Source organism: Lissotriton helveticus, chromosome 1_1 (genome assembly GCF_964261635.1).
Source record: "Lissotriton helveticus chromosome 1_1, aLisHel1.1, whole genome shotgun sequence".
Taxonomy (NCBI): Eukaryota; Metazoa; Chordata; class Amphibia; order Caudata; family Salamandridae; genus Lissotriton; species Lissotriton helveticus.
The window spans coordinates 95,283,228-95,309,628 of NC_136057.1; the positions used below are offsets into that span (position 1 = coordinate 95,283,228).

Here is a 26,401-nt window from a genome sequence, read left to right on the forward strand (position 1 = left end):
AGACTTTAGTGAGTATTTCATTCGTCCCCTCAGTAAGCACGGATTATCTTGACGACAACGGAGATTCAGCATTTCCAGTCAGCCCTTAGTTACAGATTCTGAGGTGAAGCCAGAGTTCGTAAGAGGTGTCAAGCACGACGGATAGTCAAGCACTTCAGAGAATCAACCACGACGGAGAACACTAGCAGGAGAGCTCGAACATTTCCACGAGTAGCATCATGAAGAAAGTAGTAAGCAAATCTTAAAACTGAATGTACAAACTTCTTGCTGCAAGTAAGACTAAGCAATCCCTCATTGCGCTTCCCCCTAATTTCTCCTTCCCCCCCCTTTTCCCTACCTGGTACCTTTTTGCGCGCTTCGGATTGGAAATACAGCCTGCAGCGAAGGCAAGATTTCTTACCAGCAGCTACCAACAGAATCCCTATAAAAGGCTTGCAGGATATTCTCAAGGTAACAGAAACTCCATTAGAGGGGAGGGGGTAGTCATAGGTAGAGCAATAGTAATGTTGAGTCCTATTCTTTCAGATAAGAGAATCCTGCAGTCTATCTAATCTCCACCAGAAGAGGGGCAATAACTTGGGAAATTCTGGTAGGACAAGTTTGGTTATTATAATAAGAGAGTACAGTCATAAGGTGGGTTGTTGTTTATGTTCTCTCCCATTCTCTGTATTAGGCACCCGTGTACCACAGACGGCAAGACTTTCTACATAGCGCAGTCTGAAGGGGTGACAGAAGATTTCAAGTTGTCTCTTTTCTTATCCACTTCCCCTTTTCCCTTCTGCTGGTTACTTTGCCTGTTAGGCGGGGTCACTGGTGGAGGGGTGATTGGGTACAGCTTCTGGACTGCTCCTGTGAGAGAACTTCAGCCCTTCGTGACAGGTTTGTTCCTTTGCTTTGTTCTGGAAGCCCCACTATTCTCACATTATTCTCCCGTGAACGGCCTTCAGCGTCGTTCACCCTATCTTGCAGGCTGGACACCTGACACCGCAGTTGTTCTATCTGTTCTGCGCGGGCTTTGTGTTGTGGTACCATTTCAGTGAGGAACATTTTATTGTTTTTCACAGTCGTAGCCGTTTTGTCATAATTGGCCATTAGGAGCGTGAAGCCTGTTAGTGTGCTCATTTGTTGCTCAATCACCTTCCTTATTTTATTTGAAAGGTTTTATATAGCGCTGGCTAGACCCGGAGGTATCAGAGCACTTTACATGAGTATCAGATCATAGTTGCAGGTTACATCGTTACAAAGGTTACACAGTTATTAGAGCATAGCTACATGGTTACATGTTAGGTCGAGACAAACAATAAGGACATATGCGTAAGGGAAAAAGCAGGCAAGGGGAAAGGTTCAGGGGAGAGGAGTTAGAAGCAGGGGAAGTAGACAGCAAATGTAGGAGTGAAAGAGGAGGTGGAGGGTGAGAGACACAGCATGAAAGTAGAGGGGAAGGGTGACGGGGCACAAACCGGTAGACGAGTAATAGTTACGTCCAAAGTCCAGTAAGCTGTAATCCCAGGGGAAGTGGTAACATTCCCCCAACTCCGTTGTGAGAGGCTCCCTTAACACAGTGGACTCTCTCAGAGGGGTCTCTGAGACTCCAAGGCCTATCTACTGGATCCTTCCCCGAAAAGGGGAGTGGGAGTAATTTGGCTCTTTTCGCAGCAGAGTGGCCCTCCTCTGGAATGCACTTCCAGCTCACATCCGTGGCCTTAACAACTATCTAGAATTCAGGAAGGCCATTAAAACTCACCTCTTCCCGGCACCATAGTCCTTACCTCAGTTCCACCAATACATGTCAGTTGCTCTGCTGTCAGCGCCGGGACGCCCCTTCGCTGAGGCAGCTGTTGCACTTTACAAGTTGTGGTAACATAACAGAACCATATTTCCGAGCTGTCATGAAAGAAAATTAAACTCTATTAATGTCACTGAGGCGAGGATTTTCCCACCCTACGTACAACTAATACTGCACCCACTTAAGAAGGAGAATGGAAGCTCGTTGAGGATAGGCCTTTTTTAGTATTGAAAGATCTTGACAAATCTGCTCCCATTCGATTGATGATTGTAAGAAATACTTGGAGCAATGTGGATGATTCTGCGGTGGCACAGGGTCCACGAATGACGTGACTCACAAGGGCTTTTCCTTTCAAGCGCTGACCAGAAACATTATTACCAGTGGAGGAATGACAAAGCCGAGGGCATTTTGCACAAATAAAGAGGAAGTGCTTCGCCTTGTGCCTGTTTTACGTGGAAAGCAGGGGCTGTTTTTTTCTGACCATGGGACTCCTTGGATAATACGAAGAGAGAAATGCGTACTCCTTACATCTGTGCCCTTAATAGGATAGAAACCTTTATGCACAATAGCTAAGAAATCTCAGCTCTTTCTATTAGGGTTCAGTTAAAAGGGCCTTTCCCCATGATGATAAGCAGTTGTCTCCAGCCGTTCACAGTGTCATAGCCTCGTCATTCCCAGGCCTTTTCACCTTTAGTCGAGGATTGTATGCAACATTTCTCTAACATGTTTACTTGTCTTCCCCTTCTTCGAACATTTATACTCCTCGATCCTGATATACCTCACTCAAGTCCTCATCCTTTACTGAAATATTATATTTATTTTCCCCAACTAAGTTATGTGGCGGGGTTATTGCTCTAGCTCAGAGAATCTATTTGTTTGTCGCCTCCTACAAGGACTTCATCTTGTCATCCAACTCATCCGTGTCCCTTTGTATGTCAGCGTCACAGAAACTTTCAATTTATAATTCACTCTCACACTGTTGCACCAACTGTGCGACACAACAAAATTAAAACCTTAATGGAGGAGATTGATTCACGAACCTTCCCCCGGTAGAGACAACTTCAGCACCTAGTATTATTTGACACGGGGAGCTCTCCACTTTTTACCCTGAGACTTCTGCAACCTCCTTTTGAGGTGGCTAGATCTGGTTAGCTGAACAACGTCAATCCTGTAACACATTCCAAACAACTGAATCTCTAAGTTGGTCCAGTGCCTCTGCCATTACTCCCCACTTAGTTGTTAATGGTATGGTTCCTGCTTGTTCTGGAGATTGGCTTGGCTTTTGTATGTATGAAATGGTTTTCTGCGGCCTGATCTCTCTTAACGTGATTTATGCGACTTTTGGGATTTCTGTTTGGGGGACTGTGCCGACCCCTGCAATGTGTCGGGAGCCAATGTGACCTACGTCCATTCCACAGCCTCCTCTGGGTTTTCAATGAAATAAGAATTCTGTTCGTATATCACTTTTAGTCGGGCCGGGAAAAGGAGGGCATATTTGAGATTGTGAGCTCTGAGCATCTTTTTGACCTTCTTGAAGGAGGCTCTTTGGTGCTGAACTGCCAACGTAAAGTCTGGATATAGCGAGATTTGTTTTTTCTCAAATTGAATTGAGGCCTTCTCCCTGGCAGCTCTAATTAAAGTTTCACGATTTTTTATAATTAGGTATTCACACAATGATTGGCCTGGGTGGTGCCCCGGCTATCGGTGGTCTCTTGGGGATTCTGTGTGCCCTTTCCACGCTGAAGGATTCGTTTAGTCGCTCCGGGCGATTGCGTTTTGTAGCCACTTTTCCACGAATTGCATTGGGTTTTGTCAGGGTTTTGCTGCCATATCAGGTGTCAAGTCAGCAAGGAGGGCAAAGACTGTTTCCAGACCTCATTGGGTAAATGTCTGGCACCCTTATCATTAGGAGAGATGCACAGTTCAATTGTACATAGTTTTCACATTTACCGCAAATCCCTCCCTAAGATGGCTGCGGCTGTGGACATTAGAGTAAACTCAAAGCAGCGTCAGGTCTAGTCAGTGAGCCCCGCGCGCAGCTTTGAATCTGTGCACTTCAACTGTCTTGTTTCCTGAGGCGGCCGCTAAATTCCTTGCTCCGTGTCTGTATTCGTGACAGGAGTTTAGGAAGTAGAATAGCGGTTTCTTAGTTATAGTAAGTTCTAGTGTAGTCAAGGTCTAGTATCGAGGAAGACTAGACTTTAGTGAGTATTTCATTCGTCCCCTCAGTAAGGACGGATTATCTTGACGACAACGGAGATTCAGCATTTCCAGTCAGCCCTTAGTTACAGATTCTGAGGTGAAGCCAGAGTTCGTAAGAGGTGTCAAGCACGACGGATAGTCAAGCACTTCAGAGAATCAACCACGACGGAGAACACTAGCAGGAGAGCTCGAACATTTCCACGAGTAGCATCATGAAGAAAGTAGTAAGCAAATCTTAAAACTGAATGTACAAACTTCTTTCTTCAAGTAAGACTAAGCAATCCCTCATTGCGCTTCCCCCTAATTTCTCCTTCCCCCCCTTTTCCCTACCTGGTACCTTTTTGCGCGCTTCGGATTGGAAATACAGCCTGCAGCGAAGGCAAGATTTCTTACCAGCAGCTACCAACAGAATCCCTATAAAAGGCTTGCAGGATATTCTCAAGGTAACAGAAACTCCATTAGAGGGGAGGGCATAGGTAGAGCAATAGTAATGTTGAGTCCTATTCTTTCAGATAAGAGAATCCTGCAGTCTATCTAATCTCCACCAGAAGAGGGGCAATAACTTGGGAAATTCTGGTAGGACAAGTTTGGTTATTATAATAAGAGAGTACAGTCATAAGGTGGGTTGTTGTTTATGTTCTCTCCCATTCTGTGTATTAGGCACCCGTGTTCCTACAGACGGCAAGACTTTCTACATAGCGCAGTCTGAAGGGGTGACAGAAGAATTCAAGTTGTCTCTTTTCTTTTTTTTTTTTTTTCCTTTTTTTTTTTTTTTTTTTAATCCTCATATTGCGAAAATTTTATGTATTTTGGAAAGTTTGATTTCTACCTCTGAAGCTTTCCTTTTTGTACCGTCACTGCCCAATGGTCTCTCTTTACTTGGGAGTTTTCCCTTGTCTTGCTTGATCAGAGGAGAACCTTTTCCATTTACATATTAACATATCTGTAGTCGAGAGGGAGGGAGCTAGCCACCTAGGCTACTTCTATGAGTATCATACTCATAACACAGAATACGCTTTCGCATTAATCATAGGACAGTGTGTTACGCCCGATCCTCGGAGGTCAAATGTTTCTCCATGATTTCCCAATACTTGAACCTCTTACTAGTTTTTCCCCTTCTGTCTAATTTATTTATTTTGATAACTGAGTTTAACCACTCTACATGTGTCGGGGGATGAGGACCTATCCACTTAATGCAGATCTCCCTTCTAGCTATCACCATTAGTACAAAGAGTAATTTTGCTTCCATTACTGTTAGTTTAGCTACCCCCGTTGTGTTATCAATCCCGAAGAGAATAAGAGTTGTACTTACATTTAGATGTTTTTGAAATATTGAATTCAACGTCTTACCAACTCCTTCCCAAAATGTTCTCAAAGATAGGCAGCTCCAGAACATATGGACATCATCCGCCTTCTCTTCCCCACATTTAGGGCATTTTCTGATTCCCGCATTTTTAAATTTTGAAAGCTTTTTCGGTGTCCAATAGGCTCTGTGCAGGGTGTACAGATGATTTCTTTTTAGTGCCACTGTTTTTAATGTTGACCAACATTTCTCTATGGAATCTTCCCATATATTTACTAGATCTTCTGAAGCCAGGTCTTTTCCCCAGATTTGCTCTACCATCTGGGAGCTTTCCTCTTCATTGTCTATAAAAGTCCAATACCATTTTGCTACCTCCTTCTTTATGGGTAAGATTTTTATCATTTCTTTTTCAACGGTCTTGTTTTCTTTATCGTACTTTGGTAGTGTCTTTGCCCAACTGTTTAGTTGATAAAATTTGAATTTTGATATTCTTCTATTGGAGATCTTATTCAGTTCTTCCCATGATATTAATGTTGTTCCATTTAAAAGTTGACCCCAATATTCGATGTTACATTGTTTTAAGGGGGTAGCCATGACATCTTTTAAACAGTCCGGAGTTCCGGGAGAGTTCCATATCGGTGCCATTGCACTATAATAGGGGATTTTTAAGATCAATCTGATTTGTATCCAGAGTTTAGCCGCCTCCTTCAGAACTTTTAGCTTAATTTTCTTGAAGTACTTTTGGTGACCAAATTTGAAAAGAAAATGATCCTCAGCTTCTGTCATTCCTTTCAAATATTCCGGGTAATATTGGTGTATTCTTAGAAGAGACCGAATGTTTTTAAATTGAAATGCTCTGCAGTATTCTGTTAAGTCGGGACTTGCTATTCCTCCTTTCTCTTTTTTTCTCCTAAGTTTTTTCCAGGATATTCTAATTCCCTTGGAGGCCCATATAAAACTTGCTATTTCCCCTTGCAGCCTTTTTAGCTCGGTTTTTTTAAAATCCAAAGGAATAGTGTTAAATAGGAAGGTATATTTTGGGAGTATACTCATTTTTATGATATTAGACCTCCCTATAAAGCTTAAAGGAAGGCTAGACCATACTTTAAGCAATTTTCGCACCTCTCGAGCTACTTTATTCAGATTGTTTTGTGTTATTTTGTTAAGGTTTTGATTAACCAAGATGCCTAGATATCTTATCTCTTCCTTTATGTTGAGGCAGTTAAACTGTGTGTTCCATGTCATTATTTCTGTTTTTGCATGGTTAACTAAGTATCCTGAAACTTCCCCGAATTTGCTGATTATATTTTCTATCGCGGGTTTGGATTTTACATATTCATCTGTAAATAGCATCAAATCATCTGCATAGAGAGCCAGCTTTTTCTCCCATCCTTGGTATTCAAAGGGAGAGATTTCTTTGCAATATCTAAGTTGATTTGCTAGGGGTTCTATATATAGATTAAATAGCAGGGGTGAAAGAGGACACCCCTGTCTAGTGCCTCTACCAATTTTGATGTTGTTCGTAAGACTACCATTAACCAAAATTCTTGACCTTGGGTTTTTATAGATTTCTCCTATTGCGTGTAAAAAAGAGTCCCCTAAGTTATTTTTAGTCATTATGTTGTTCAGGAAAGCCCAGTTCACTCTATCGAATGCCTTAGCGGCATCGACTGTTAATATTGTTAAAGGAATATTTTTTCCCGTAGCTATGTCTATAGCACTTATAAGTTCATGCGTTAATTCGTGTAATTGTCTTCCTTTTGTGAAGCCTTTTTGATCTGGATGTATAAGTTGAGGTGTAAATTTTCCCAATCTTGTTGCCATTATTTTAGTAAAAATTTTATAATCTGCATTAAGCAGAGATATCGGTCGATATGATTCGCATTTTTTGGGATCCTTCCCTGGTTCTAAAATGATTGTTATTACAGCATCATTCCAGGTGTCTGGCATCGTTTCCTTTTGCTTAAAAACCCTTGTCTCTTTTCTTATCCACTTCCCCTTTTCCCTTCTGCTGGTTACTTTGCCTGTTAGGCGGGGTCACTGGTGGAGGGGTGATTGGGTACAGCTTCTGGACTGCTCCTGTGAGAGAACTTCAGGCCTTCGTGACAGATTGAAGTGCCCAAGTTATTATCTCACCCGAGCAGTATGGCTGAAGGGTTAGATTTAAAAGAGTTAGGAGCAATTTTGATAGGAATCCAAAGGGAGATAGGTGCAGTGCGGGAAGAGAATCAAAGTTTAAAGGTAGAATTGGTAGCCTCTCGTCAGGAAACTAAAACGTTGGCTCAGAAGGTAGAGGGGTTGGTTTTAGGAAATCCTGTCCTTAGTTCTCCCCGGCCTATTAGCAGTACATCTGTTCCAGATTCCAAGTCAAGTCACACAAGTAATACATTCAGTATCGCCGCTGATTCCACTAGCGGCCCCTGAGAGGTTTTCTGGGGATCCTCAAAAAGCACAACTTTTTTTAACTCAATGTTCCCTCCATTTTATGTGCCGTCCCACGTTATTTCCAGACGCACAATCCAGGGTGGCCTTTATTCTTTCATATTTAAGCGGGGATGCGGCAAATTGGGCTATGCCTTTGGTGAGTGGAGATGATCCAGTACTTTGTGACTTTGACAAGTTTAAGACTGAGTTTTTACGTATTTTTGATAGGAGAAGGATTTCTCAGGCCACTGACAACGAATTGTTGGAACTAAGACAAGGATCGAAAGACCTCATTACCTATCTGACACAGTTTAACAAGTTAATTTTGGAAACAAATTGGCCAGAAAAAAAACGAGCAGCCTTATTTTATCGTGGTTTAAGAGATGAAATCAAAGACATTTTGGCGCAAGTACCAAATCGACCCACTGAACTATCTGCTTTGGTCGACTTGGTGTTGGAATTAGATTTTCGTCATTCAGAACGAAAAGGAGAGAAGCGCAAGGATTGGAGAGTTAACTTCCCTCGTTTTGATCGTGCCAAGTTTGAGAAGGGCGCAGGTGGAAGTAGTGATCCAGAACCGATGCAAATTGTTCGCGGGCCTTTGAGCAAAGAAGAAAAGGAACAGAGGCGGCAGAAGAAACAGTGCTTGTATTGTGGAAGCCCGGGACATTTTGTGAAGGAATGTTTGAAGCGCCCTAAGACTCCTCTGCAGGGAAACGGGGGGAGCCATCAGTAAATGGAGCCGCACTGAAGGTACAAGAGTCCAAGACGACTCCAGATTCTCATTCAATTCTTAACACTTTGCAGTCAAATATCCCTCATGTAATTCTGCATATGACTCTTAAGTTTAGAGAACTTCAGATTTTTGGAGTGGCTATCATGTTGGATTCTGGCGCCACAGGGAATTTCTGTGATATCAAGTATGCTCAACGCATGGGTATTCACGCCATTCGGAAGGAAAGACAAGAACCTGTTCGAGCGGTGGACGGTACCAACTTGTCATCTGGGCCAATCACTAGTCATACTGAAGAATTGGAATTGATTCAGAGCAATGGACATAAGGAGGTTCTACAATTTAATCTGATCGATGCTCCGCAGTTCCAATGAATTCTTGGATTACCCTGGTTGTCTACCCATAACCCGTCCATTGATTGGGAGAACCGAACAGTGTGCATGAATTCTAAGTTTTATTTGGAACATTGCTTTGGGGAGGAAGAAGAGTCGGGAACACCGTCACAAGCATCATTGCTTTCTTATGGAGGACAGTTCGTTTGTGCAATCACTTCCGGAGAGATTCCTTCTGAATATCAGGAATATGCTACCGTTTTTAGTGAACAAGAGGCTGAACTGCTACCTCCACATCGGCCATACGACGGTACCATCGACCTCGTACCGGGAGCTATCTTACCTTGCAGGCGAATTTACGCGTTAACGGAAGCAGAGAACGTTCATTTAAAGGAATATCTGGATCGTTATTTGGCCAATGGGTTTATTAGGCCATCTCAGTCGCCAGTATCCTCTCCGCTCTTTTTCATTCCGAAGAAACAAGAAGGAAGTCTAAGAACCTGTATAGACTATCGTGCCTTGAATCAAATTACTGTCAAGAACCGTTATCCTTTGCCTTTGATCTCAGTTTTATTAGATCAAATCAAAGAGGCTCAGATTTTTACTAAATTGGATTTGCGAGGAGCCTGTCATTTGGTGCGCATGAAAGAAGGTCAAGAATGGAAAACTGCCTTCCGGACTAAGTTTGGGCTCTTTGAGTACTGCGTTATGCCATTCGGTCTTTGTAACGCTCCGGCAGTATTCCAGCACTTCATAAACGATATCATGGGCGATCTGCTGGACAAGGTGGCGATCATTTATTTGGATGACATTTTAATCTACTCCAAGGAAGTACAGGATCATCCTCGACATGTCCGCATGGTGCTGGAAAGATTACAAAGACATCACTTGTTTGTGAAGTTGGAGAAGTGTGTATTTCACGCTCATACAGTGGAGTTTCTGGGTTTTGTCCTTTCACCACAAGGAGTTACTATGGATCCTATGAAAGTACAAGCCGTCGAGAACTGGCCCGAACCCCGGAATGTTAAGGAGATTCAGAGATTTTTGGGGTTCGCTAATTTTTACCGAAGATTCATTCAGGGTTTTTCTCAACTGATTTCTCCTATCACTTGCTTACTGAAGAAGGGTGTTAAGTTCGAGTGGTCCATAGAGGCAGGACAAGCGTTTCGCAAGCTCAAGAAAACCTTCATTTCTGCCCCCATTTTATTGCATGCTGATCCAGCTGAACCTTTTTATGTAGAAGCAGATGCATCCGACCAAGCGATTGGAGTTCTTTCTCAAAGGCACTCACAAACGGGACAACTCCACCCGGTAGCCTATCGCTCCAGGAAACTGAATTCGGCAGAGCTAAATTACACCATTGCCGAAAAAGAACTGTTAGCTATAAAGGATTCTTTTGAAGATTGGAGACATTATCTGTTGGGAGCAAAACATACTGTCACAGTGTTCACAGACCATAAAAATCTGCAATTTTTTAAATCTGCCAAAACTTTGACACCGCGCCAGTTAAGATGGTCCCTCTATTTTGCAGACTTTGACTTTGTGCTCACATATCGGCCAGGAAGTAAGAATGGTAAAGCGGATGCATTATCACGTTTGAATACTGAAGAAAGTGAACATCCAGTGGAAATTCAGTCCATCATTCCTGAAGAGAAGTTTGTTTGTACCCTTTCCTTAGACAACTTTCAGGAAGAAGTTCGGAAGAGTTTGTCCCCAAATGAAATCCAAGAGTGGGTTCGAGGTGCTCAAGAGAGGCAGATGCGTCAACAATTGCCTTACTATAAAGAAGCATTATATCTTCCTACCAGAGCCTTGCAGCAAGAAGCTTTGAAGAATTGTCATGATCATCCTTTGGCAGGTCACAAAGGAATCTCCAAGACCTTGGATTTGGTGCAGCGATATTTTTGGTGGCCTGGGTTGTCTTCTCATGTCAAACAATATGTTCAGTCATGTGCTCTTTGTGCTAGAGGTAAGCCCAGCAGACAAGCCCCTCAGGGACTGCTCCAGCCATTACCCACCCCTACTCATCCCTGGCACACAATCTCCATGGATCTAATAGTGGACTTGCCGGCTAGTAGGGGGTTTGATACAATATTAGTCATGGTAGATACATTTACTAAGATGAGCCATTTTGTCGCTATGTCTGGTGTTCCTACAGCTCCAGAAGTTGCACGAGCCTTTAGCGAAAACCTTGTCAAGTTGCATGGGGTTCCGAAGATTGTGATTTCGGACCGGGGACCTCAATTTGTCTCTCGGTTTTGGCAAGCTTTTTTAAAAGGTTTGGGAGTGGAGAGTAGGCTGTCTACTAGCTATCATCCAGAATCAGATGGGCAGACTGAGCGTATGAATCAGGAATTGGAACAGTATCTTCGTCTGTTGCTCATAGATCAGGGAGGGGAATGGGCAGACCGATTGTGGATGGCTGAGTTCGCTTGTAATAATGCCAGGAGTGAGTCTACTGGCTACTCCCCCTTTTACTTGAACTCTGGTCGTCATCCTAATCCATTTCTCACCCAAGAAAATTTGGAAGTCCCTGCTGTTAATACCTTGTTGTCTGATATGGCTACTTTGCATAAATCTGCTGAGAAAAACTTGATTAGAGCCAAACAGAATTATAAAAAGAGTGCAGGTAAACATAGGCAACCTGCTCCTCAATATCGAGTGGGAGACCAAGTGTGGTTGTCTACAAAGAATTTACGTCTGAAGGGAAATAGGAAGTTCCAACCTAGGTTTGTGGGTCCTTATGCGATAGACAAGGTCCTGGGTCCCGTTACAGTGAGACTGAAACTGCCTGCGAAAGTGGGTATTCATCCTGTGTTTCATGTATCCCTGCTGAAAAAGACTAAGCCAAATTTGAGAATCGTCAAGCCACCAGATCCTCTTCAAATTTCTGGGAATACGGAATATGAGGTTCAGGATATTATAGACTCTAAATTCAGAAAAGGTACATTGTGCTATCTGGTGGACTGGAAGGGTTATGGTCCTGAAGAAAGGTCATGGGAGCCTGTTTCTCATATTCATGCTCCTCACTTGATTAGAAGATTTCATACCCAATATCCCAACAAACCAGGACCGATGAATCGGTCTTTGAGAGGGGGTACTGTCAGGGTTTTGCGAATTGCTGCCATATCAGGTGTCAAGTCAGCAAGGAGGGCAAAGACTGTTTCCAGACCTCATTGGGTAAATGTCTGGCACCTTTATCATTAGGAGAGATGCACAGTTCAATTGTACATAGTTTTCACATTTAACGCAAGTCCCTCCCTAAGATGGCTGCCGCTGTGGACATTAGAGTAAACTCAAAGCAGCGTCAGGTCTAGTCAGTGAGCCCCGCGCGCAGCTTTGAATCTGCGCACTTCAACTGTTTTGTTTCCTGAGGCGGCCGCTAAATTCCTTGCTCCGTGTCTGTATTCGTGACAGGAGTTTAGGAAGTAGAATAGCGGTTTCTTAGTTAAAGTAAGTTCTAGTGTAGTCAAGGTCTAGTATCGAGGAAGACTAGACTTTAGTGAGTATTTCATTCGTCCCCTCAGTAAGCACGGATTATCTTGACGACAACGGAGATTCAGCATTTCCAGTCAGCCCTTAGTTACAGATTCTGAGGTGAAGCCAGAGTTCGTAAGAGGTGTCAAGCACGACGGATAGTCAAGCACTTCAGAGAATCAACCACGACGGAGAACACTAGCAGGAGAGCTCGAACATTTCCACCAGTAGCATCATGAAGAAAGTAGTAAGCAAATCTTAAAACTGAATGTACAAACTTCTTGCTGCAAGTAAGACTAAGCAATCCCTCATTGCGCTTCCCCCTAATTTCTCCTTCCCCCCCCTTTTCCCTACCTGGTACCTTTGTGCGCACTTCAGATTGGAAATACAGCCTGCAGCGAAGGCAAGATTTCTTACCAGCAGCTACCAACAGAATCCCTATAAAAGGCTTGCAGGATATTCTCAAGGTAACAGAAACTCCATTAGAGGGGAGGGGGGTAGTCATAGGTAGAGCAATAGTAATGTTGAGTCCTATTCTTTCAGATAAGAGAATCCTGCAGTCTATCTAATCTCCACCAGAAGAGGGGCAATAACTTGGGAAATTCTGGTAGGACAAGTTTGGTTATTATAATAACAGAGTACAGTCATAAGGTGGGTTGTTGTTTATGTTCTCTCCCATTCTCTGTATTAGGCACCCGTGTACCACAGACGGCAAGACTTTCTACATAGCGCAGTCTGAAGGGGTGACAGAAGATTTCAAGTTGTCTCTTTTCTTTTCTTTTCCCCTTTTCCCTTCTGCTGGTTACTTTGCCTGTTAGGCGGGGTCACTGGTGGAGGGGTGATTGGGTACAGCTTCTGGACTGCTCCTGTGAGAGAACTTCAGGCCTTCGTGACAGGTTTGTTCCTTTGCTTCGTTCTGGAAGCCCCACTATTCTCACATTATTCTCCCGTGAACGGCCTTCAGCGTCGTTCACCCTATCTTGCAGGCTGGACACCTGACACCGCAGTTGTTTTATCTGTTCTGCGCGGGCTTTGTGTTGTGGTACCATTTCAGTGAGGAACATTTTATTGTTTTTCACAGTCGTAGCCGTTTTGTCATAATTGGCCATTAGGAGCGTGAAGCCTGTTAGTGTGCTCATTTGTTGCTCAATCACCTTCCTTTTTTTATTTGAAAGGTTTTATATAGCGCTGGCTAGACCCGGAGGTATCAGAGCACTTTACATGAGTATCAGATCATAGTTGCAGGTTACATCGTTACAAAGGTTACACAGTTATTAGAGCATAGCTACATGGTTACATGTTAGGTCGAGACAAACAATAAGGACATATGCGTAAGGGAAAAAGCAGGCAAGGGGAAAGGTTCAGGGGAGAGGAGTTAGGAGCAGGGGAAGTAGACAGCAAATGTAGGAGTGAAAGAGGAGGTGGAGGGTGAGAGACACAGCATGAAAGTAGAGGGGAAGGGTGACGGGGCACAAACCGGTAGACGAGTAATAGTTACGTCCAAAGTCCAGTAAGCTGTAATCCCAGGGGAAGTGGTAACATTCCCCCAACTCCGTTGTGAGAGGCTCCCTTAACACAGTGGACTCTCTCAGAGGGGTCTCTGAGACTCCAAGGCCTATCTACTGGATCCTTCCCCGAAAAGGGGAGTGGGAGTAATTTGGCTCTTTTCGCAGCAGAGTGGCCCTCCTCTGGAATGCACTTCCAGCTCACATCCGTGGCCTTAACAACTATCTAGAATTCAGGAAGGCCATTAAAACTCACCTCTTCCCGGCACCATAGTCCTTACCTCAGTTCCACCAATACATGTCAGTTGCTCTGCTGTCAGCGCCGGGACGCCCCTTCGCTGAGGCAGCTGTTGCACTTTACAAGTTGTGGTAACATAACAGAACCATATTTCCGAGCTGTCATGAAAGAAAATTAAACTCTATTAATGTCACTGAGGCGAGGATTTTCCCACCCTACGTACAACTAATACTGCACCCACTTAAGAAGGAGAATGGAAGCTCGTTGAGGATAGGCCTTTTTTAGTATTGAAATATCTTGACAAATCTGCTCCCATTCGATTGATGATTGTAAGAAATACTTGGAGCAATGTGGATGATTCTGCGGTGGCACAGGGTCCACGAATGACGTGACTCACAAGGGCTTTTCCTTTCAAGCGCTGACCAGAAACATTATTACCAGTGGAGGAATGACAAAGCCGAGGGCATTTTGCACAAATAAAGAGGAAGTGCTTCGCCTTGTGCCTGTTTTACGTGGAAAGCAGGGGCTGTTTTTTTCTGACCATGGGACTCCTTGGATAATACGAAGAGAGAAATGCGTACTCCTTACATCTGTGCCCTTAATAGGATAGAAACCTTTATGCACAATAGCTAAGAAATCTCAGCTCTTTCTATTAGGGTTCAGTTAAAAGGGCCTTTCCCCATGATGATAAGCAGTTGTCTCCAGCCGTTCACAGTGTCATAGCCTCGTCATTCCCAGGCCTTTTCACCTTTAGTCGAGGATTGTATGCAACATTTCTCTAACATGTTTACTTGTCTTCCCCTTCTTCGAACATTTATACTCCTCGATCCTGATATACCTCACTCAAGTCCTCATCCTTTACTGAAATATTATATTTATTTTCCCCAACTAAGTTATGTGGCGGGGTTATTGCTCTAGCTCAGAGAATCTATTTGTTTGTCGCCTCCTACAAGGACTTCATCTTGTCATCCAACTCATCCGTGTCCCTTTGTATGTCAGCGTCACAGAAACTTTCAATTTATAATTCACTCTCACACTGTTGCACCAACTGTGCGACACAACAAAATTAAAACCTTAATGGAGGAGATTGATTCACGAACCTTCCCCCGGTAGAGACAACTTCAGCACCTAGTATTATTTGACACGGGGAGCTCTCCACTTTTTACCCTGAGACTTCTGCAACCTCCTTTTGAGGTGGCTAGATCTGGTTAGCTGAACAACGTCAATCCTGTAACACATTCCAAACAACTGAATCTCTAAGTTGGTCCAGTGCCTCTGCCATTACTCCCCACTTAGTTGTTAATGGTATGGTTCCTGCCCCTCTTAAAGACACCACAGCGAATCCCTTGTTCTGGAAGCCAGGAGCAGATTCCTTGGTTTTTTAAAAGTTATTACCAATATCGTTACTTTCTTTTGCTCTTAGCTGGTGTAAAGGTTTGTAGCAAAACCACTTTCTCAGTGAACTAGGGAATGATTTTGGCCATCACACAATACAAAGACAGTGCCTCTACAGATTATGGATGAGCTGAAATGGTATCAGGAGCCAATGCTTTGTTCTCATTAGATCTCTCTGCTGTCGTCCACAGTTGAGTACTCCATCTTGGGGAATCATGTTGAGGCTTTGGGCATCGGGTGCTAGGCCCTAAAGAGGCTCATATCGTTCTTTACAGGCTGAACATGTATCGCCAAATTGGGCAACTTTCCGTCCAACACATTGCATGCAATTTCAGAGTGACTCGTGGGTCCTCAATCTCGCCCCATTTGTTCACCAGCTATGTAATCCCGCTTGCTGAAGCTTTACTTGAGAAAGGTGTTAGAGCATTTATGTGTTCTGACGACACCCAGATCTTGCTGTGTTTAGACAGTTAACTCTCTTCTCGCCTCACATTCCACCAAACAATGACTGTCCTATGGCAGAGGCTGGGTTGCAATAAACTAAAGTGAAATGTTGCGAAGACAGAAGTTCTGCTTGTTAATTGTCATAATGACTATTGGCTTGATGCCTACTAGCCTTCGGAGATGGGCACTCTTCCACTGTTTGCTCAAAACGTGTAGAGCTTGAAAGTAAAGATCAACAGTTCTTTCTCGGTCTGGCAAGTTCTGTCAGTTGTGTCATTGTGCATGTATCACATTAGCCCCTTCGCTGCGGGGGTTATTCCCCCGCTGTGCTGGGGGGGAGGGGGCGCGCACGGCGCCTGCATGCTCATGACGAGCTCAGCTCGTCACAGGTGCATTACCTGCCCTGGAACGCTCAGCACAGCAGGGGAATTATCCCCACATGCGAGCTTTCCACGGCTCATGACGAGCTGAGCTCGTCATGAGCACCGGAGCGCCGTGGCACATGACGAGCTCAGCTCGTCATGAGCATGGGAGGGGTTAAAAGACTGAAAGAGATTGCCTCTTATTTGACACTAGAAAGCAGGCACCTTGTAGCAGCTGCATAGATTGGGTCCAGTTTGGACTAGTCGAACATCCTCTACTTACAGTTTCCTACACTCCACAAGAGTGTTTATTTTGAGAGCCCAAAGCATGGCCAAGGCCTCCTTCTCAGTAGTGGAATGTCTACATTCAGCCTCCGGCAAAGCCCTAGATGCAAAGGCAATCAGGACTTGCTTTCCGATCATGCCGCTGTTTCAGTTCCACTCCTGGGCCCTTGTCTCTGGCGTCCGTAACAACACAATGGGGCAAAACTATGTAGACTGTGAGCATTCACAAGACTCTCCTTAACATCTGCAAATTCTTCTCGCATTCCCTACTCCACACGTAGTCTGCACCCTTCCTCAGCAGGGCTCACATGGCACAAGTAAATTAGGTACAAACTGAGAATAGAAAGTTTCTCACCAAAAACGTGAGTGCTTCTTCTTTCTTTATGGGTCTAGGTATTTCCTGTGTGGCTTTAAATGATTCATCTTTGGGGCAGATCCCATCAACAGAGATTACGTGACCTAGGCAGCTCAATTCCTGACCAGAAAATGTGTATTTTTATCTGGGAATTTAACTCTATTATTTCTCAAGGCTCAATTTCATAGGGAATATCTATTATGGTAATGCTTACCACATTTTAATAAAAAAAAAATAAAGAATTACAAAAACGTAATAAGTCCGTTAAATTATAGGGTTAGGTTTGATAAGGTCATACTGATACATTTTGAAGCTTAACAGATCAGCTCTGGATAGCGAGTCCTCTCTGGCAGGGCAGAGCGGACCTGCATGAAATCTCACCATATCACATAGGGGCAGCACTGAGCGGGGTTTAGATGTGTAGGAGGGTAACTCCTGATGTCCTCAAGGACAGCCTGACCTTGAGCAGGGTAGATCCTCTCCAGCTCTTGAGACAATTTAGTTATTTCGAGCCTTAGCTGTGGTGAGACAGGAAGGAGTATTTTGACATAATTGTCCTGTGATAATGTGTTGTCGTTTCTATTTTCTTCCCCTTCACAGACACCTGAGGACTTGAACATCAGAATTTCAGAATGGAGAAAAGGCAGGTTCCAAGACAAATAGGAGAAGTGCAGTGTTCACCTGAACCCTTAAGAGCCACACTTCCATCTTCTCCTATCCGTAATGTGCCTTCTTCAAGATCCCAAACTGATGCTCAGAGTGACTGTGAGATGGAACCTCTATCAGGGAACCTGCCTAACATGATCCTTTTATCTATGCTGGAGCAGTTGGAAGCCAAACTGGATAACTTGCAGAATACCCTAGAGGACGTGCCGTCAAGAGTCGCTGGGCTCATGGAGCAAATCTGGAAAGCAAAGGGTCTAGATCACCTTGAAAATGGGGCAGTGTCTTTGGAGAGGGTCAGTCCGGTGATGGTTAGAGATTGTCCTCTCAGCAGGTCCCCTCCGATCAATCTTTCAGTCAGGGCCAAGGAGGTGAACCAATGCCTTCAATCTACATCTCTACCTGGTCCTGATCCACAGCCGAATCAGTGTCTTCAACCTCTGTCTCCTCATGGGCATGAACCAAAACAGAGCCAGTGCCCCCAACCTCTGTCTCCGACTGGCCCTGGACCACGGCAGGACTGTACTGGCTCCAGGTGCCCTCCTCCAGATGCTCAAGTTATCCCAGGTCTTCCACCAGGGTTTGATGATGGCCATGAACCACAGCAAGACCACTGCATGCAACAAGAACCAGAGGAACACATGAAGAAAGAACCATTGTATGCAGATAGTTGGGGCGCACAACAGAACGTCTGCCTGCAGCCACAGTTTCACAAGGGACATGAGCTACAGCAAAACCAGTGCAGACAACCAGTGCTCCCAGATGGGGAGGAACCAAGTGAATTCCTAAAGCAAGAGTTGTTGTGGTTTGATGGTGACGGTCAACGGCAAAACCTCTGCAGACTACCAGCATTTCAAGAAAACCAGAGTCTGCAGCTCAACACATGCCTGCAGGTGCTCTCTGGTGCACATGAACCACATCAGAACTGCAAGACCGAACCAATGCACCTTGAGACACTCAGTCCAGATCGCGGCTATAAGCTAGAACCACTGAGTCCTGAGGACTACGATCAGAACTACAAGCAAGAACCACTGCACCCTGAGAACCGAGATGAGAACTCTGACCTACAACCAACATGTGCTGATGCGCAGGGCCCATCTGGAGTCTCATCATTCCTGGCACAGAATGCTCCTGATACTGATGGAGCTATCGCTAGAGACCCAGTGGAGAAAGGAAATACAGATGCAGATGGATTGCTGCTCAACACCATCCCAGGTATTTGGTTCGTACTGAATGACCATGCAGAATGGCGAGTAACTTGTACAGTTCTGAGCGAATGTAGCATAAAATATTTCCAAAGTGTATCTGGTATCTTTGGGGGAAGGGGCATTGAGTACACCAGAAGCGGTTATGTGCCTGGTATCTCCTTTATTTTCGCAAAGGAGTTTCGCCTTCCCGTTCAGTGATAGGCTAAGAATTGGGACTCTGGAAAAATGACCTGAAATCTGGTCCGTGCATGAGACGCCCATTCCGGGCTCTGGACCTCTGAGGAATTATGTGGCAGAATCTGTGATTTCAATCGAAGCTCCGCGATACTCACCATCCCCTAAGTGTGAGATGAAAGTGAGGTGTTATTCACCGAGAGTAACAGTTCCCTTTTTTGTTACTAGTGCACACTAAAGCACTTTAGAGATGGGACTGGATCTATGTGATGTGTGAGTGCACAGAATAAGAGGATTTCTGGGTCAGTCAGGGTCTGCCGCTTAGGAGGAGAGGAAGGCAGTGTGAAGAGGAAAGGTTATCTGCAAGTCAGGTCTGTAGTGGTGGAATGGGTAGGGTAAGGTCCGCTGCACCCCAGAGCCTTCGGTAAGAAGTGGTCTTTTTTTCTGAAGTGTTTAGGTACATGTACATAGAACTGTGGGGTCTGCAGGTCAGAGAGGGCTGGCTGTATTATAACATACTACATCATGTAGAACAACGTACAAGGTCAAGGGAGGTTCAAAATTAAGTGTTGTCTGTAGGGTTAGGTGCACAGTACAAGGTGTGGGGTGGCTGTCTGGTTAGAGGCGGCAGACCCGGGAGCAGAGGACGGCCCGGGACCAGGGTCCAATTCCCAACGCGGCAGGGTCTTGGACCGGGGTCAACGGACTCGATAATTCTCGCCTCGGTGCCTACTCTAACTAGGGATCACACTCTGCAACTCTGGGCATTAGCTTGCCTCATCTCCACAACAGCCCCCCACATACGCCGGGGATGCCTGGTTTCACCTTGGAGCTACCCAGTAGGGACCATCTCACAGGGAAAGCCAGGACGGGTTCCCCAGCGGTCTACAGCGCAGAGATACTCCTTCGGGAGTCGATTCTAGCGCTTTAGAAACCCACAATCAATCAATCAATCAATCAAGGTGTTCTGAATATCAAGCTGGGTTAGTTGTATTACAGTATACATGATAGGGTGATATATTTTATTATGTTTATTTTATCTAATATGGGCCCCATTATAAGGCGTTAGCTATGTCTGCCATTATGTCTCCTATTACATTTCCCTCACTTTTTCCTCCCCCCAAGTCAGCAATATCAGCGATAAAGGAAACTCTGCTGAAGGGTGGGTGAAGTAAATGGTGATTGCTCTGAGATATATGGAATTACTGTGGAAATTTGGTTCTGAGATATGTGGAATTACTGTGGAAATTCGGCATCTGATTCCCCCAGTCATTCCAGAGTACTATGATTGCATACGTTTATTATTGCCTCTGTGATCATGTTTATGCGAACAATAGCTTTACAATATCACATGCATCTTTTGAAGGTCAATTCATCTTTCTTCCTTCTTTAGACAGCTATTGTGTCTTAGCCCCTCTTTAGACACTTCATTGCAATTTACGAAGTCCAAATCATGCAGGTTTCTTCCTCTCTGCACAAAATGGTGCAGTGCTGTGTGTTGCAATAAGCTGTAAGCATAGCCCTGACAGCATCTTCCACTTTGATACCGGCCATGAAAAAACCCTGATTGACCAATCTGTTCATCCTCTCTGCTTGGCCATTATTCTGTGGGTGATGAAGACTAGCACATTTATGCTTGATACCAGTTCCATCCAAATACTGCTTCATCTCCCTCAAGACCAATTATCCACCATTATCCGAAACCAATTCACCCTGAAAACCCTCTCTGACACGTACAAACCGTACTTGCAACCAATTTGACATGTAGTCTTCAAGCACAATGGCAAATTTCTGATGCACAGGAAGCATCTGAAACAGACCTAAAAAAATCATTACATTCATGGTCCCGTACTGTCAGGAAAAACCACTTCTGTCATAAGCAGAACTGTGTATATCAGTGTTTTATCATTTTGCAAACAACTGGTAACTCTAATGAATTTTTCCACATCCCTGTCGATGGCAGGCGACCAGTATTGCATTGTCAGTCGGTTGATTTTCGATATCACAGATAAATGTCTCACCTCTGACAGTATGAAAATTGCTATTGGTCTGCAGTTTTCACAACAAATCGTTTTTCTTTTGGCTATTCTTTCCTCATGAAATGAATCACTTTCAATAAAATAGAATCTTCATCCAATGTCTTTCTCTACCTTTGCCTCCACACACACACACAGACAGTCTTTACCCGGCCAACAAATACTTGCTGCAGTATATTCCACATTCTCACAGTCATTCTATTTGTTCTTATGTTCCACATCTTCCTGCCCTCAGGGCAGTCGAGGCAAGCAATCAGTATTTTTGTTTCTCTCTCCTTCAGTGTGTTCAACCTCAAAATTATGTTTCAAAAGTTTCAAACTTAACCTCACCAAGCTGGCAGTAGCCTGCTGGTGTTCACATTAATACCATTCAAATGAGGTTTATTATCTGTTCATATTCTGAACTTGGTCCCACATAAGGATGACTTGATCTTTTAAGTTGCCCAAGTGCAGTCCTACATCCCACGCTCAATGGTCGAGTATTTACGTTCACGTGGTCGCAGTGTGTGTGATGCCATTGCACATTCCTCATTTCCTTTGCCTTGAGTCACTACAGCGCCAATGCCAATGCTACAAGTATCTTCAGTGATACAGCACTCATTGCTTGGTAGAAATAGACTCAGTAGTCCTGCATTTAGCAGTTTTCCCCTGATCTCTGCAAATGCACCTTCCTGTCCCCAAATCCCTCAAGCATTCCCTTTGAAAAGGTTGTGAATTGGTTCAGCAATCACCGCAACATTTTCAGTACATTTTGAATAAAATTCATACATTTCTGTGAGGAGGACCCCGAGAGTAGGGCCCTGAACCCCCGGTACCCATCCTGGAAACCAGAAATACCACGGAAAGCCGGGAGTTGCTCCCGACCTCCTCCTTGCAGGAAGAAGGAGGTGGCATTACGGAGAAGGACCAAGCAGGAAGGCCTACAAGAAAAGAAAAGGCGGAGACGGAAGACGCGGAGAGACCCAATGAGGAGGTGGCTTTACAGAGAAGGACCAATCAGGAAGGCCGACAAGAAAAGAAAAGACGGAGACGGAAGACGCGGAATGTGCATCGAGTTGTATTAGCAGGATGCCAGAGGAGAGAGGAGGGAAGAAACGTTGAGAAAACGGGACGACAACGGCAATGATTACCCGGACGAAGGAGAGGAGTGGAGCAAGGATTGGTCGATCCCCACTTCCCCCAGGAGGTGCGAAAACGCCGCCGCAGCTCAGGAGAGCTGCAGCTAGGACGGTGAGTGAACCAGGCGAAGTGAGGGCATCAAGCTAGCAGGGGAGAGCAAATTGAGGTACAGGGAGGCAGTCAAGGGGTGGTTGTCCTGCATCAAGCTAGCAGGGGAGAGCATATATACATTTACATTTACATTTACATTCAGTCAAGGGGTGGTTGTACTGCACCAAAGTAAGCCACATATTTCTTTTCTTTCATGAGGATATTTCCTTGGTGTCTGCCTTTATTTTTCTTTCACCGTTTACAGATGTCTTGGGCTAACACTCGTCTCTGGTGATTCTCTTCCTATAATTCCTGAGTGACTCTGCTTGAATTACCTACACGGGGAGGAGGGCCACGTTAATTAGGCGTTAACCCCCTCTTCATGCACGACGTGGTGTCGTGACGGACACAATCCCATGTCCTGACCTAAGACTTTTGTGAGAATCCGAGTCTCACCATCCTTTTTTTTTCTTTTCCTTTCAAGCCATCTGGGAGACGGACAGCGGAAGCTGATATCGGGAATTACCAGGAAACAGGAACACACACCAGAAGAGACCCTCCGAACACCCACCAGGACAGCAGCTCAAGAAGAACTCTTGATTTTCTCTACAAACTACAAATCAACTTTAACAATTGATAAACTCCTAAAGCCTCCTAGCTTCTATTTCCACCCATCCCTCCCACAATTTCCTTAAACTCAAGTTGTTGGTCACAGTGTTTTGGAGCAGGTATTTCAGTGACTGTCAACAGGCCTGGCCATATTGAAATCTCTTTAGCTGAAACCACATGCCCAACATTTTCAACCAATCATACATGTATCTCTTTTTTTTTAAAATCTCAATCCTCTTTTCAGGAAGGCTCTCAAGATATTCTAAGTGTACGCAAATGCTTATCTAAATCTTTGCCGAAAATCGAAGCATTGTTTTGGAAAACCAAAACGTCAGAGAGACCATTCACCTCCTCTGCCATCCTCCTTTGGAACATGGCTGCTGCAGGGGCGAGACCAGAGGGCATCGTGTGAAACTGATCTACTACATCATGAGCCACAAATGTCCTCATATGTCTTGCCTCCTTGCTCAATAGCACTTAATGATACCCTGAGGCCATATCCAATTTTGAGAAGATTTTTGCTCCAGCAGGTGTTGTCATTTCATCTTTTGTGGGTAAAGGATGATGTACGACAGTGCCCTTTTTGTATGGCTCCACCGCACCCACACACTTTTTCCCCAGTGCTGATGATTTTGACTCAGAAAGTGCACCGAGACCTGCTAACCAGACCCCTGAGCCAGTGCTCACTCCCAAAAACTGTTACATGTGAATTGGTAATCCCAGTTGGCAAGGACTTTAACCCGCTTATAAGTCACTGGTATGTGGTACCTGTGGTACCCAGGGCAGGGCCATTAAAGGGATCATCAGGGCCTGAAGCTCTGTTTGTGCCACCCTGAGTGACCCAACTAATCCGATGTTAGCAGGTCTGCCATTACAGACTGCGGAAGCAGTGCAAACCTCTCGGACTCGACTTTGTTTTCCATGGCATCTTTCTTTCTCTGTCTCTGTTGGTCTTTTCTGCCGTCTGCCTCTATCATTTCCACTAATTTTGCATCTCTCTCTTTTCCATAACTTGTCTCTGCTTCTCTCTGTGCCCCAGAATCAGTCTTTTTCACTGCGCCAGTGTCTGCCTCTTTTCTGCTTTTCCACTCTCTCTCTTCCACTGATGGTGTAATGTAATGTAATGTAAATTAGTATTTCTTAAGCGCAAGCCGTCACTCCACAAGGAGTATACTGGCGCTGAGGAGTGAACGATGAGTGCGGGTCCTATCGCACACCAGCTTATGTTACTACTAGATTAGTGCAAAGCAGCGGGCATCGGTAATGTTGTATATCCAAGTCTTCAATGCCTTCCTGAATTGAGATTCAGTTTCTGTAGTCTTAAGTTGGTTGGAAGGGCATTCCATGCTTTAGACCCCAGGTTGGCAACAGTCTTCCCTCCTTTAGCAATCAATCTGAAGGAGGGAGGATTCAGAAGGTTGGCTGTGGATGACCTGAGATTCCTAGTAGTGAAATATGGTGAAAACCGTGCAGAAAGATACTTAGGGCCGCGTTTAAGCATGGCTCTATAAGTGATTAGAAGAATTTTAAAAATAATTCTTTTATGAATCGGCAGCCAATGCAAAACTTCAAGCGCTGCTGATACGGACGCTCTGCGTGGAAGCCTCAGAACAAGGCGTGCTGCAGCATTCTGGATCACTTGTAGTTTTTTTATCGTAGCTTTATTCGCTCCAGCAAGGAGGCTATTGCAGTAGTCCAAACGTGAAAGGATCAGGGCCACTGCTATGGATTTACTTGCAGGAAGCGGAATCAGATCAAATAATTTCTTTAATGATCTTATTAAGCTAAAACAGGTCCCTGCTGTAGCTCCCCCCTTCCGCTCCAAAGCCTCCGAGATCATCTGCGGCGTACCCCAGGTATCCTCCCTCAGCCCGAAACTGTTCAACATTTACATGGTCCGGCTCGCACACGTCGCCTGACAGCACGACCTCAACATAATCTCCTACGCCGAGGACACTCAAATGATTCTCTCCCTCACCAAGGACCCCATTATTGATTGATATAATATATGAGGTCATAAGCAGTGCATGGTGGGGGCTCAAGTTATAGTTTGGGTTATAGTTGGTAAATATTAATGTTTGTTTTGGTTATTTAACATTAGTTTTTGTAGTATTTCAACACCTAACTATAATGTTACTTTTAAACTTAAGTCAAACGGGACTTGAGTTATTAGTGATACAAAAACACTCTTCCTATGGAAACTCTGACCTAACTATAACTACTGCCACTGCGCTGTGTGTGTGCAGACTCGTAACTCATATTTCCTCAACTCCCCACAAAAGAGGTCCAAGCCAGTACTCCTGGACGCCTAATTTGTGTTCAGCAAGTGTCGTAGTGAAGAGTTGTGGCTTAACAACAAGCCTTTGTCTACCTCAAGTGAACTGCCCTAATCTCCATAGATCTGCATCTATTGGTCCGCGATATACAATCAATACTCATTGCCTTTTCACATCATCAATCACAATCATTTTTAGGATGCATTTTTTGTGCACCAATGCACCATACTAAAAACAGGTTCATTATAATCATCTCTTGATGATTGGGAGCCAGTGGAGTTGTCTGAGGTGCTGTGTTATGTGGCTGCAGCAGGGGATGTCTAGGACCAGTGTGGCTGCGTCGTTTTGGACATTCTGTAGTTTCCTGAGCTGTTTCTGAGTGACGCCGACGTAGAGTGCGTTGCCGTAGTCAACTCTGCTGGTGATGAGTGCATGGGTGAAGGTGTTTCTAGGTTCTGCGGGGATCCATCTAAATGTCTTTTAAAGCAGGATATGGCTACAGCGTTGATTTGGCGTTTCATATTGTGAGTGAGGAATCGAGTATAATGCCGAGGTTGTGTGCGTGGTCCATAGGGGTAGGAGGGGTTCCTAGTGTGGCAGACCACCAGGAGTTATCCCAGGCTGAGGGGGCGGGTCACATGATAAGTACTTCGGTCTTGTCTGAGTTGAGCTTAAGGGAGCTGTCTTTCTTTCAGGTGGCAACGGCCTTCATTCCGCTGTGAAAGTTGAATCAGGCGGCTGTGGGTTCATTGGTGAGGAAGAGGATCAGCTGGGTGTCATAGGCGTAAGACTCGATGTTGAGTCTGTGGTTTCTAACGATGGCCGTGAGGGGGGCCATGTAGACGTTGAAGAAGGTGCGGTTCAGGGAGGAGCCCTGGGGCACTCCACAGCTGATTTCTGTAAGTTCTGAGAGGAACGGGATAGTCTGAGACACTGTGTTCGGCCTGTCAGGAAGGAGTGGATCCAGTCCAGGGCCTTGTCTTGTGATTAGGGAGCGTTGAGAGATGTTGGCGAAGGCCGCCAAGAGGTCCAGTAGGAAGAGGACGGCAGTTTCGCCCCAGTCAAGGAGGGAGAGGATGTAGTCGAAGGCGGCGAGGAGTCCAGTCTCGTGTTGTGATTGCTTCGGGAGCCGGATTGGGAGGTGTTCTGGATGTGGTTCTCTTCGATGAACTTGGAGAGTTGGGCGTTGATGGCCTTTTCGATGACCTTGGCAAGAGAGGGGAAGAGGGAGATAGGTCTGAAGTACTAGAGGTCTGTTGGGTCGGCAGACGGCTTCTGTAACAGGGGGTTGATCTCTGCATGTTTCCAGTCCTCGGCAAAGGTGGCAGCTTTGATGGAGTAGTTGATGGTGCTGCAGCTGCTAAATGGAAGATGTGATATGGGAA

General features: G+C 44.8%; 1 protein-coding gene across 1 annotated transcript in view; it reads left to right on the top strand.

Annotated features, from left to right (window-relative positions):
• The first annotated feature begins 17,454 nt into the window (after nt 1–17,454).
• LOC144756059 (uncharacterized) overlaps nt 17,455–26,401 on the top strand; it is a 356,863-nt gene continuing 347,916 nt past the window's right edge. Inside the window, exon 1 of the mRNA XM_078645600.1 lies at nt 17,455–18,719. Coding sequence (XP_078501726.1) covers nt 17,474–18,719 — 1,246 coding nt within the window. The 5' untranslated portion in view covers nt 17,455–17,473. The remainder of the gene's footprint in view (nt 18,720–26,401) is intronic.